We start from the raw sequence: 15000 nt of genomic DNA, 5'->3' as shown, positions 1-15000 counted from the left end.
TCCGGCGGAGGATATAATGCCGAAGCTAAAGAGTTTTGTGGTCAGTGTTATTGATAATGATGATGATGATGATGATGATGATGATGATGATGATGATGATGATGATGATGATGATGATGATGATGATGATGATGATTATGATGATGATGAGAAATAACAAGATTGGTGATGATGATACTCACGGCCAATCCCTTCTGTCCTTTACAAATACATCGCTTGCAGTCGTCGCATCCCTGGAGAAGACATGAATGACATTGAAATCGTAATCTGGCATAAAACAATCAATACATCAACTAGAGAAAGAACGTGTGCAATACAACCCGTGACAGTTGGGTATTCATGTCTGGCCGCCATGTTTCCGAAGCTTACGTCTGCTTTGGATTTACCAGTTAACTGTTGTACTTACTCTGGGGAGACTCCTATAGGGAATGAGATTAGCGGAAGAGTAGCGTCCCTTGATTGGACATCACCTTACAGAGAGAACGTCAACATGATTGTGCGCATGCGTCTCTCTCGTCCTCGCTTTCGGTGAAGTTTCTCCGGAAGCGAGGACTAGAGACGCATGCGCACAACCAACATGACGTTCTCTCTCTAATAACTTTTCCGACGGTGACGTCCAATCAAGGGACGCTACTCTTCCGCTAATCTCATTCCCTATTGAAAAATGTGTCCAAATAACTTTTCCTTCAAATATCGATCGATTTAAATTACCCTCATCTGGGTAAAATCTTTCAAACCTGGGGAGAAGACCATCACCTCGGCAAAAACTTTCAAATCTGAGGAGAAGACCATCACCTCGGCAAAAACTCTCAAATCTGAGGAGAAGACCATCACCTCGGCAAAAACTTTCAAATCTGAGAAGACCATCACCTCGGCAAAAACTCTCAAACCTGGGGAGAAGACCATCACCTCGGCAAAAACCCTCAAATCTGTGGAGAAGACCATCACCTCGGCAAAAACTCTCAAATCTGTGGAGAAGACCATCACCTCGGCAAAAACTCTAAAATCTGTGGAGAAGACCATCACCTCGGCAAAAACTCTCAAATCTGTGGAGAAGACCATCACCTCGGCAAAAACCCTCAAATCTATGGAGAAGACCATCACCTCGGCAAAAACTCTCAAATCTGTGGAGAAGACCATCACCTCGGCAAAAACTCTCAAATCTGTGGAGAAGACCCCCATCTTGGCAAAAATAGGGTTTTTTATGAAGATAAGGGTCATTTAAGTCGATTGATATTTGAAGTACAAACTTTTCTGACCAAAGTTTTAGATAGGAGTTTTTCCAGAGTAGGGCAGTTAACGGGTTGATGTTACCATTGCTTTGTAAAAAAAAACAAGAAATGAAGTGAGTAGGAAAGTGCCAGAAGACAATTAAGAATAAAGAGAATATAAATTTCGCGGCGGCGTGGGGGCTCGAACCCGCGACCTTGCTGGTATGACAACTCCGCCTGGAGAGTGTGACTCTTTACCGTATGAGCTATGAGCTATCTAAGATCCCCCCAAAAAAGATGGCTTCTAACCCTAGTCAACCCCCATCGCAGCCGAGAAATGTTAATTCTCTATTGTCTAAGACTTGCTTTGTATAAAATTGCCAAAAAGAAGTTCAGTTGGGCTCTTTGGGAGGCCAAGTCCAACAATATCCCCCCCCCCGCCCCTTAAAGAAGGAGACGAACTTTGAAAAATAGACTTTTGGAACTCATCGGTAAAAGTTGTCAAATCAAGTAATAATCTTGTGAATATCGTTACAAAATCTTGGTCAAAGTTGTTGATGAATTTCCAGTCAGATTGTAGGCTACTAGGTGATTTTTTTTACGATTGTACATTGCATCACAAAGCACAAAGCATACAGTTATCTATATTTCGAAATTGTTTTGTGGTTTTAATGGTAAGGAACAAACAAGCATAGTCTCGAATAGTTAGAGTAATCCCACCATGTTACAATGTATTGTTCAAAGAGCCAGGTTTTGCGTTCACGTTTAAAGTCAAAATAGAATAGAAGCGAGTCATGGCCTATCCTAAATGATAAATGTTGCTGTTGGCCAGGGACCCCTTGTAAAGCGCTTTGAGCACGTTAAGTGAATATTGTGCTATATTAAAACTCAACTTAGAATTTAGATTTAAATTTAAACAAGTATATCACTGCTTGGGTACTCGAAATTCCTACTGAGAGAACACAGTATTTTCAATAGGCTTCAACAGTCGTGACGTCACTTCCCTCGTAATGACGCAGAGTAAATTAGTAACTGGTTCTAAACTATCGGAACAATGGCGGACGCACTGATGAAATATTTCTCCGACGAGCATAAAAGTGTATCCAGGAGGAGAAAAACATTCTAAATCTGATCATGTTTTGACTTTTATACATTCTGAATCACATGACATGTGAAAAAGTTCTAGCCAGCACGAAGAATTAAAAATACAGATTGTCTTTGTTTAGAACCAAGCTGCGCGTTGCTAGGCGGACGTGACATCCGACTATTGAATCCTATTATGACAAGACGTGTCTTCCTGCACAACTACAAATATTAGAGCTCCTCAGGGTTGTGTATTGTCGCCTGTATTTTTCACGATATACAGGAATGACTGTAGAAGTCTAGACCCGAGTGTGCCTTTAATAAAGTATGCAGATGACCCCGCTCTTCGTGGCCTTATAACAAAGGGCAACGAAGTAGTTTATAGGCAGGAAATCGATAGATTTGTGTCTTGGTGTGATGTGGCTATGTGGTCTTGTGGTATGACACTTGCTTTCGGATTGGAAGGTCCTGAGTGCGAGCCTCGCTCGGCGCATAGTTGAGTCATTGGAGAATGCTCTTTACTCACATTCTCACACCGTACCTAGGTGTAAAATGAATACCTGGCCGTTGAAAACGTTGTCTTTGTCGGGGAAAATGTAATATCGTCTAAAAGGCGTCATGTTTCGTTCTACATGTTTTGTGTTGCTGTTGGTCAGGGACCCTTTGTAAAGCTCTTTGAGCACGTTTAGTGGATATTGCGCTATATAAAAAGCTCAATGCTTTAAAATTTAGAGCTAACATAAGCAAGACAAAGGAGCAGATAATTGACTTTAGGAAAGTAAAGGAACCAACAGAACCATTAAAATTAAAGGATCAATTAGTCCAGCAAGTTCCTCACTACAAATACTTAGGATTATCGAGTGATGACAGGCTCAAGTGGGATGAACACATGAAAAAAAAGTAAATATAAGATTTGCAGAGGTACTTATTTTTATGAAAACTTTCTCAGTTTAGAATTGATCAAACCCTCTGCACATTATTTTATAAAGAAGTAATTGAAAGTGTCTTGTCGTTTTGTATAACAGCTTGGGGAGGCAATTGCTTAGCAGTGGAAAAGAACAATATAAATTCCATTATTAAACAATCTGTTAAGTACTATATTATACTGATGTTGACAATTTAGATCTTTTACATGAGAAATGTGTGAGTAAAATACATAAAATATTAAACGACCAGCATCATCCACTAGGACCATCTGTTATTATATCAGGAAAAAGTGGTCGCACCCTTCTCTATCTCAACTAATACAGAGAGACACCGAAAAATCCTTTCTGCCGTCTAGTTTCAGAATAATCATAATAAAGCGAAACAAAGAGAACCAACATAACAAATGAAAATAGTTCTGTCTGTTCCATTAGTTAATATTATTGTAATGTCTGTGGTTATCTAGTTATGTTGTAAGATAACGTCATGAAAATGCAATCCTTAAAAAAGGAGAATCCCCTATCTAAAATGGGAATCCCCATCCAGGTAGCCACGATTACGGCATGCAGCTCTGCTGTTAGTATAGAAGTCTACCGTAACACTATATATATATATATATATATATATATATATATATATATATATATATATATATATATTGGATTACTCACTTATATGTGGCCAAAACATATGTTTCTGTGGCTTTCATCGTCGCCATCGTTATATTGTATTGTAGCCTGACACTGAAATCCAAAAGGACTGGCAGCTTGACGCCATTAATTGGTTTTTGCACCGTCTAGTGAGTTGTCGTTAGTAGAGCTCATGGAAACAAGTTATTTCATTTGTTGAACTATTGAATACAACTCACGATTTGTTTTCTTTTGTGGCAAAAGACTGGCATTTTGACGTCATTTTTTTGGTCAGTGTCAGGCTATAGATAGTATGCAGATGACGTCACTCAGGCCTTTGTTATTGTTTTTGCCATGCGCGTTTGTGAGTTGTTCTCACTAAACTGTATTAACCAAACTATAAAAGTTCATGGTTACACAGAGTTTGTGTGTTGGTCCGTTATACTTCCGGGTGGCAATGTTGTGAACTCCTTGGCCAAGCGCATTCTATCTATAAGTTAACGATGGCTACGGTGTCAGGCTATAAGTTTTTTTTTGGTCAGTATCAGGCCATAACTTTACGAAGGTCACTCTTTCATCCACGTCGTCAGTTGTCATATTGTCCGCAGAATAATTTTATTCCCTTTGAGATCGATGTTGATCAATATGACAACTGACGACGTGGATGGAAGCCACAGAAACATGTTTATGTTTTGGCCACATATAAGTCAGTGATCCCATTTATATTTTCATATTAGCTCTGCGCTAACCATCATTATCGAGCACTTTCGTACCTACGTGTAACCACCAACACGCATATATATATATATATATATATATATATATATATATATATATATATATATAGTATGCAGATGACGTCACTCAGGTCTATGTTATTTTTTTTGCCATCCGCGTTTATGAGCAATGCTCACTGAACTGTATTAACCAGACCATAAACGTTCATGGATACACACAGTTTTGTGTGTTGGTCCGTTATACTTCCGGATGGCAATGTTATCAGCTTCTTAGCCAAGCGCATACTATATATATATATATATATAATATATATATATATATATATATATTATATATATATACATATATATATATATATATATATATATATATATATATATATATATATATATACTCTGGTTGTCAGTCACTTGCTGGGTTCCAGCAGTATAACTAAGTGCTCCGATTTTATGAAGAAATAAACAACAGCGAGAAATCAACAAGCTACCCAATGTTTTGGTTTCAGTTGAACGAGAGAGAAAACAACTTATCTACAATCCGAGCAGGAAATTCAGCTTTATCGTGAGATTCGAGAGATAGGGGAGTGAAGGGAGAAGGGCATGGAGGGTAATGGAAGAGAGATGATGCAGTACATGGGAGTGTCACGGATGCTTGTCGTGCAGATGTATAAAGATAGTTCGAAGATGACGTCACTCAGGTCTTTGTTGTTGCTTTTTGCCATCCGCGTTTATGAGTAATACTCACTGAACTGTATTAACCTGGCTATAAACGTTCATGGATACACACAGTTTTGTGTGTTAGTCCGTTATACTTCCGGATGGCAATGTTATGAGCTTCTTAGCCAAGCGCATACTATCTATAGATAGTATGCGCTTGGCTAATAAGCTCATAACATTGCCATCCGGAAGTATAACGAACCAACACACAAAACTGTGTGTAACCATGAACTTTTATAGTGTGGTTGATACAGTTTAGTGAGAATCGCTCACAAACGCGGATGGCAAAATACAATAACAAAGGCTTGAGTGACGTCATCTTCATTCTATCTATATAACCCCTTTCCGGCTAAGCTGATTTTATTTGTTTTCAGATAAAAGTTCCTTTTATCTTTATTATTGTTTACAGAGAATAAGGGCTAACCCACACCGGAGACTGACCATAGATAACACAGTGGATATTGTTCTATATTAAAACTCAACTTAGAATTTAGATTTAAATTTAAACAAGTATATTACTGCTTGGGTACTCGAATTTCTTACAGAGAGAACACAGTATTTTCATTAGGCTTCAACAGTCGTGACGTCACTTCCCTCCTTCACACGTGCTCGGACAAACATACTTGGTTGTTTATAAACAATAACGTAAATGATATCGACCTCTTGCTGATCATTGTTGTTGTTTTTATACCGCCAAATGGGTGACTAGTTATCACACGACTTTCTTGATCAAACTATAACGTTTAAGTATACAATATAGTTTTATGTGTTGGTTCTATTGATCATTGATCAAGCGGTAGAACAGTGTGTATCTTATGTAGATACATACCATCGATAGTAAAACCTGTGTAGTTTGCTATGTTAACCAATCACTATTATTGTTTACATTATGACGGCTGTCCGAGAGGCGTGGTTATCTATGTGTCTATTCTCACACCCAGGTCGTCTAGAATTAAGCGTGGGAATGAATGTGGTACAGTAGAGAAAGTCTGAATTGAAGAGGGAATAAATGTTTGTATGTATGTGTGTATGTATGTATGTATGTATGTATGTATGTGTACCTGTGTGTGTGTGTGTGTCTGTGTGTTTAATGTGTGTGTGTATGTGTATGTGAAGGTCTGAAATGAGAGTGAGTAAAGTAGAGAAAGCGTGAATGGGCACGATCTATATTACCTTTCCATGTGCTCGAGGTCATTGGTCACATTGGAATATGTGCTCAAAGTGACCCTCATAGTGAAAAGTGTTCACAGTTTTTGAAATATCTAACATTACAATTGGTCATTTTGTTCAGCTTGACACATGGGTATGCTTACAACTTTCATAAACAAAGCAGCGTGTTTACATTTATGAAGAAATATCCAATCGTTGTACAGCAACAAATCATGTGATTGATGACTTTGTTGGACGAAAACATGGATATAGATCGCTCCCATTGAGGAAGGGATATGTTTGCGTGTTTGTGTCTGCATGTGTGTATGTATGTATGCATGTATGTGTATGAGTGCGTGTGTGTTAAATATGTGTGAAGGTTTAGAAATGAGAGTGAGGAAAGTAGAGAACGCTGAGAATGGAGGAAGGTCAAATGTTTGTGTGTCTGTGTGTGTGTGTGTGTGTGTGTGTGTGTGAACTTAATGTGTGTGTGTGTGAAAGTGTGAGGATGGGGGTGAGTAAAATAAAGAAATTGTGAATTGAGGAGCAAATGTGTCGATTTGTTTGTGTGTGTGTGTGTATTTGTGTGTGTGAACTTAATGTGTGTGTGTGTGTGTGTGAAAGAGTGAGGATGAGGGTGAGTAAAATAAAGAAATTGTGAATTGAGGATGAGCAAATGGGTCGATTTGTCTGTGTATGTGTGTGTTGTGTGTGTGTGTGTGTGCGTGTGTGTATGAATGAAGGTGTGAGAGTGAGTAAAGTAGAGAAATCGTGAATTGAGGAGGGGTTAAATGTTTGTGTATGTTTGTGTGCTTGTGTGTGTGGTTTGATAGTAGCACGGTGCACGTGTGTGTATATGTGTGTTTTTCAGACTTGATTTAATGTGAAGTGCTGAGCGTATGTTTATGTCTGTACTCGAATTGTTTTGATATATATATATATATATATATATATATATATATATATATATATATATGTGTGTGTGTGTGTGTGTGTGTGTGTCTGTGTGTGTGAGAGAGAGCGAGTGAGTGAGTGAGTGAGTGAATAAGTGTGTGTTCAGGGAGAGGTACCTGTGCTCAGTAAGTGCTAGCGCGAGTGTGTGTGTGTGTGTGTGTGTGTGTGTGTGTGTGTACGTTTGTATGTGTGTGTATGTGTATGCATGTGTGTTTGGAAAAAGATGGGTGGGGAGGGGGCGGAAAGAGAGAAAGAGATGGGAAGATTAAGAAAGGAGATAAGAGAGAGAGAGAGAGAGAGAGAGAGAGAGAGAGAGAGAGAGAGAAAGAATGCCTCAAGACATCTTATCTTCTTGTAAATGAGATAAAAACCGAGAATGGTGTGTGTGTCTGTATGTGTGTGTGTGTGTGTGTTTGTGTGTGTGTGTTTGTGTGTTTGTATGCGTGTGTGTATAAACCTGAATGCCTTCTATAGAAAATAGGACAAAGTAGTCTTGTATTTTCTTAATACCTAGTGTTACTAAAACAATAAAACGAGATCTGGTGTTGAAGCGATGGGGGGGGAAATGAAGCTATATTATTATAAGGTTTCCAATAGTATTACATGTATAAAGAAAAGGGAAAAGTGACGTTGGTTATTCCAGTATTAGACCGTAGCCATCGGTAACTTATAGCCTGACACCGTAGCCATCGTTAACTTATAGCCTGACACTGACCAAAAAATGACTTCAAAATGCCAGTCTTTGGCCACAAAAGAAAACAAATCGTGAGTTGTATTCAATAGTTCAACCAATGAAATAACTTCCATGAGCTCTCCTCACGACAACTCACTTAGGCGGTGCAAAAACCAAATAATGACGTCAAAATGCCAGTCTTTTTGGGTTTCAGTGTCAGGCTATAACATAACGATGGCTACGCTGACACTGACCAAAAAATGACACTGAAACCCAAAAAGACATTTTTACGTCATTATTTGTTGTTTTGTTTGTTGTTTTCTTTTTATTGCACCGCCGCCTGGTGAGTTGTCGTTAGTAGTGCTCATGGAAACAAGTTATTTTGTTTTCTTTTGTGGCCAAAGACCGGCATTTTGACGTCATTTTTTTGTCAGTGTCAGGCTATAAGTTAACGATGGCTACGCTAGAACCCACTAAGACCCATATTTTGACATCATTTTTAAGGTTTGTGCAGCGCCAAGTAAGTTGTCGTTAGTAGTGCTCAAGGAAACAGGTGATTTCATTGGTTGAACTACTGAATCCAGTTCACGATTTGTTTTCTTTTGTGGCCAAAGACTTGTCTTTTGACAACATGCTTTGGCCAGTGTCAGACCGTAGCCATCTTTAACATATAGATAATATTGCCATCCGGAAGTATAACGGACCAACACACACAAAACTATGTGTAACCATGGACTTTTATAGTCTGGTTCTTACAGTTTAGTGAGAATTACTCATAAAGATGGATGGCAAAAAACAATAATAAAGACCAGAGTGACGTCATCTCCGTTCTATCTATTAACCAGACTATAAACGATCAGGATAACACACAGTTTTGTGTGTTTGCCAGTTATACTTCCGGATGGCAATGTTGCGAACGTCTTAGCCAAGTGCATACTATCTATAGCCTGACACTAGAACCATAGCCATCGTAAAGTTATAGCCTGACACTGACCAAAAAATGACGTCAAAAGGCCAGTCTTTTGCCACAAAAGAAAACAATCACAGTCTTCTCACAAACCTGAAGCTTTTATAAACATCGGAGACTACATTAAAAAAAAACACAGTCAATAGGATTCAATAGTCGTAGTCACTTCCTTCCTTATGACGCATGGTAACTTAGTAACGCTGGCTCTTAAACTATCGGATTAATGTCACACCGCCCGGCAACGGCCGCCATCTTGGTTCTAAACAAAGAAAATCATTACTTTTTATTCTTCATGCTGGCTAGAACTTTTCATATGCCTTGTGATCAGAATGTGTAAAAGTCAAAACTTGATCAAATGTATGGGGTTTTTCTCCTCTGGATACGGTTTTATGCTCGCCGGAGAACTATTTCATACGGGCGTCCCCATTGTTCCGATAGTTTAGAGCCAATGTTACTAAGTTACCATGCGTCATTAAGGAGGAAGTGACGCTCGGCTATTGAATCCTATTTCATAGCTAGTTAGTTTAGATAGTATGCGCTTGGCTAAGAAGCTCACAACTGTGCATCCGGAAGTATAACGGACCAACACACAAAACTGTGTGTAACCTATTTATCTCTATCTATCTATCTATCTATCTATCTATCTGTTTGTTTGTCTGTCTATCTATCTATCTATCTATCTATCTATCTATCTATCTATCTATCTTATCTATCTTTCTCTCTGTATCTATCTATATATCTATCTGTCTGGTCTATCTATCTATCTATCTATCTATCTATCTATCTATCTATCTATCTATCTATTTATATCTATATCTATCTATTTAATCTATCTAATCTATCTATCTATCCTCTCTCTCTCTCTCTCTCTCTCTCTCTCTCTCTCTCTCTCTCTCTCTCTCTCTCTATCTGTCTATCTATCTATCTATATATATATATATATATCTATCTATCTATAACTATCTTATCTATCTCTCTCATCTCTCTCTGTTTCTATCTATCTCTCTATCTATCTATCTATCTTTCTATCTATCTATCTATCTATCTATCTATCTATCTATCTATCTATCTTTATATCTATCTATCTTTCTATCTATATCTATATTTATTATCAGAATATTTCCTGCCATTTCGTCCGTTCCGTCCAATTGACTATCCATTTCTAATCAACGACAAGACAGGCAAACAATTCGTAATTTCATAGCTAGTTAGTTTAGAAAGTATGTGCTTGGCTAAGAAGCTCACAACAGTGCATCCGGAAGTATAACGGATCAACACACAAAACTGTGTGTAACCTATCTATCTATCTATATATCTATCTATCTATCTGTCCGTTTGTTTGTCTGTCTATCTATCTATCTATCTATCTATCTATCTTATCTATCTTATCTATCTATCTCTGTATATATCTATGTATCTATCTGTCTAGTCTATCTATCTATCTATCTATCTATTTATATCTATATCTATCTATTTAATCTATCTAATCCATCTATCTATCCTCTCTCTCTATCTCTCTCTCTCTCTCTCTCTCTCTCTCTCTCTCTCTATCTATCTATCTATCTATATATCTATCTTTATATCTATCTATCTATCTATATCTATATTTATCATCTATCAAAAAATAAATCAATCCATCCATCCATTTCACACACACACACACACACACACACACACACACACACATATATATAATATATATATATATATATATATATATATATATATGTATATAATATACATATATATTATTAGAAGAGGAGTTAGGCAGGGGTGTGTTTTGTCTCCAGATTTATTCAACCTCTATAGTGAAATGATATTAAGAGATATCGAACATAAGAATGGGGTGTGTATTGGAGGAAAGAATGTAACAAATCTGAGGTATGCAGATGATACGGTTCTACTGGCAGAGTCTGAACATGAACTACAAGAATTACTGGATGTTGTAGTCAGGAGTAGTGAAAATATGGGACTGGAACTGAATATATCTAAAACAGAATGTATGACGGTATCTAAAAATAATAACCCACCAGCCTGTGTAATAACAAGCAGAGGACAAACAATACAACAAGTTGAATGTTTCAAATATTTAGGCTTCAATGTAACATCCAATGGAAAATCAGATTGTGAAATAAAGAAAAGAATAGGTATGGCGAAGAATGCATTCAACCAGCTGCATACAATTATGAAAAACAGGAATATTAGCATGAAAACAAAAATCAAGGTCCTGGATTGCTATGTACTGTCTGTGCTGCTATATGGTTGTGAGAGCTGGACCATAAACAAGACCATGGTTAAAAGACTGGAGGCAGTGGAAATGTGGTTTTACAGAAGAATGATGAGGGTGTCATGGATGGAAAGGAAAAGAAATGAAGAAATTTTAGAAATGGCAAACAGAAAAAGATCACTGATAACAAAAATCATCAAACGCCAAATGGAATTTTTAGGACACATTATCCGCCACCCTGGTTTGGAAATACTCGCCTTGACTGGAAAGATGAATGGAAAAAGAATAAGAGGAAGACAAAGAATAACGTATTTGAAAGGGATAAGAACTTGGACAGATGAAGCTGAGAAAGGTGGCGCTGCTTTAATAGAATTGGCAAGAGATAGATCAGCTTGGCGGAAGATGACCTCCGACGTCTGCTTCAGATATGGAACTACATGAGATGAGATATATTATATTTTTTGTGTGTGTATATATATATATATATATATGTGTGTGTGTGTGTGTGTGTGTTTGTGTGAATGTGTGTATGTGTGTGTTAAGTTACTCCGTTAAATGGATATTTTCTAATCATTCTGTCTACTTGTAATCTCATTAAAAATGCTTAGTTATTGCATGAAAAAACCCATACCGTAAACACACCGTTAAAACAACTTATTGGCATTTTTCCCCCTCTCAAATATCAGATGTAAGCCTTTTTGTATATTTTCAAAATAATTTTGATATTAGATGTAATTTTTTAAAGGATTAATATTAGCTATATACCATTAATTAACATAATTTGAATACCAAAAGAAAACGAAGTATTTTATATAGGCAGTAGAGAACGGAGGTGCACTTTGTGTCCTCTTGACGGACGAGCACATGTTGCTCTATTGGAGCCACATACCGGAAGTCAGTCGTCCATCTTGTTTTAATGAAAAATCTCTGGGTCTACTAACGACAACTCACTAGACGTTGTACAAAACCTAGAAAATGACGTCAAACTGCCAGTCCTGGAGGATTTTTTAAAATGAGCTTTATATAGCGCAATATCCACTAAATGTGCCTAGAGCGCTTTACAAGGGGTCCCTGGTCAACACCAACATTTAACATGTAGAACAGGACATGACGCCTGTGAGGCGATATTACAATTTTTCGGACAAAGACAACGCTGTTAACGGCCAGGTACTCATTTTACACCTGAGTACGGTGAGAGAATGTGAGTAAAGAGCCTTTTCCAAGGACTCAACTATGCGCCGAGCGCGAGGCTCGAACCCAGGACCTTCCCATCCGAAAGCGAGTGTCATACCACTAGACCACATAGCTGCTAATAGGATTATAGTGTCAGGCTGTATGTTAACGATGGCGACGCTCATACTGCATGGTTATAGTTTTTATAAAAGGCATAAATTAATGTTAAAAGATGGACAAGCGCAGCGCCAAGAGGCCACGGAGGGTTCGTGGATAGCTCATACGGTAGGGTCACGCTCTCACCGGCCAGGCGGAGTTGTCGTACCAATAAGGTCGAGGGTTCAAACCCCATCAAAAAAAAATTTTTTTTTAAATTCTCTATTGTCTTCTGGCACTTTTCTATTCACTTCATCTCTTAGAGAAATCATCATTACGCTTCAACAGTCGTAACGTCACTTCCCTCGTAATGGCGCATGGTAACTTAGTAACTGGCTCTAAACTATCGGAACAATGGCGGACGCCCTTGTGAAATATTTCTCCGACGAGCATAAAAGCATAAACAGAGGGGAAAAAAAAACATTATAAATCTGAGCATGTTTTGACGTTTACACATTCTGATCACAAGACATATGAAAAGTTCTAGTCAGCATGAAGAATAAAAAGTACCGATTTTCTTTGTTTAGAACCACGGTGGCCGCCGTTGCTAGGTGACGTGACTATTGAATCTAATTGGAACAATCAATTGTAAGTAGGTTGAAAAACCTGAGACTCATACTATACGGTAAACGTTTAAAAAGGCATCCATCTTCATACAGTTTGGAAGGCATAGTAACAAGAGGCCACGGAGGAACCGTCAATTGGAACAATCAATTTCCAATAAACTAGGTCAGTCGTTCATTCTTCTTCTTCTTGTCCTTGTTAACAAAAACTAGATAATTCACAATTGAGTGAAACTGATGAATGGAAAAACCATTAGTCCCATAAGATGTCTTCAAGATTTTAAAATCGCTATATGTCTTTGTAATGAAAAAAAAAAAATTGAGCTTTATATAGCGCAATATCCACTAAATGTGCTCAAAGCGCTTTACAAGGGGTCCATGCTCAACAGCAACATTTAATATATAGGACGGGACATGCCGACTGTTAGGCGATATTACAATTTTTCGCACAAAGACAACGCTGTTAACGGCCAGATAATCATTTTATACCTGAGTACAGTGAGAGAATGTGAGTAAAGAGCCTTTTCCAAGGACTCAACTATGCGCCGAGCGCGAGGCTCGAACCCAGGACCTTCCCATCCGAAAGCGAGTGTCATACCACTAGACCACATAGCTGCTAATAGGATTATAGTGTCAGGCTGTATGTTAACGATGGCGACGCTCATACTGCATGGTTATAGTTTTTATAAAAGGCATAAATTAATGTTAAAAGATGGACAAGCGCAGCGCCAAGAGGCCACGGAGGGTTCGTGGATAGCTCATACGGTAGGGTCACGCTCTCACCGGCCAGGCGGAGTTGTCGTACCAATAAGGTCGAGGGTTCAAACCCCATCAAAAAAAAATTTTTTTTAAATTCTCTATTGTCTTCTGGCACTTTTCTATTCACTTCATCTCTTAGAGAAATCATCATTACGCTTCAACAGTCGTAACGTCACTTCCCTCGTAATGGCGCATGGTAACTTAGTAACTGGCTCTAAACTATCGGAACAATGGCGGACGCCCTTGTGAAATATTTCTCCGACGAGCATAAAAGCATAAACAGAGGGGAAAAAAAAAACATTATAAATCTGAGCATGTTTTGACGTTTACACATTCTGATCACAAGACATATGAAAAGTTCTAGTCAGCATGAAGAATAAAAAGTACCGATTTTCTTTGTTTAGAATCACGATGGCCGCCGTTGCTAGGTGACGTGACTATTGAATCTAATTGGAACAATCAATTGTAAGTAGGTTGAAAAACCTGAGACTCATACTATACGGTAAACGTTTAAAAAGGCATCCATCTTCATACAGTTTGGAAGGCATAGTAACAAGAGGCCACGGAGGAACCGTCAATTGGAACAATCAATTTCCAATAAACTAGGTCAGTCGTTCATTCTTCTTCTTCTTGTCCTTGTTAACAAAAACTAGATAATTCACAATTGAGTGAAACTGATGAATGGAAAAACCATTAGTCCCATAAGATGTCTTCAAGATTTTGAAATCGCTATATGTCTTTGTAATGAAAAAAAAATAATTGAGCTTTATATAGCGCAATATCCACTAAATGTGCTCAAAGCGCTTTACAAGGGGTCCATGCTCAACAGCAACATTTAATATATAGGACGGGACATGCCGACTGTTAGGCGATATTACAATTTTTCGCACAAAGACAACGCTGTTAACGGCCAGATAATCATTTTATACCTGAGTACAGTGAGAGAATGTGAGTAAAGAGCCTTTTCCAAGGACTCAACTATGCGCCGAGCGCGAGGCTCGAACCCAGGACCTTCCGATCCGAAAGCAAGTGTCATACCACAACACAACAAAGCCGCACTAAGCTTGCTTCTATTAAA

At 38.1% G+C, this 15000-nt stretch overlaps 1 protein-coding gene across 1 annotated transcript in view; it reads right to left on the bottom strand.

Moving 5' to 3' along the window:
* The window catches only part of LOC144980664 (uncharacterized), a 74396-nt gene that overhangs the window by 58333 nt on the left and 1063 nt on the right, over positions 1–15000 (bottom strand). The window contains exon 3 of the mRNA XM_078928343.1: positions 183–233. Within this exon, the coding sequence (XP_078784469.1) occupies positions 183–233 (51 nt within the window). The remainder of the gene's footprint in view (positions 1–182; positions 234–15000) is intronic.

Source organism: Berghia stephanieae, chromosome 10 (genome assembly GCF_034508935.2).
Source record: "Berghia stephanieae isolate SIO BIC M18660-M18661 chromosome 10, UCSD_Bste_1.3, whole genome shotgun sequence".
Taxonomy (NCBI): domain Eukaryota; kingdom Metazoa; phylum Mollusca; class Gastropoda; order Nudibranchia; family Aeolidiidae; genus Berghia; species Berghia stephanieae.
Note: the sequence above shows the minus strand (reverse complement) of the source record. Positions and strands in the feature narration are given on the sequence as shown.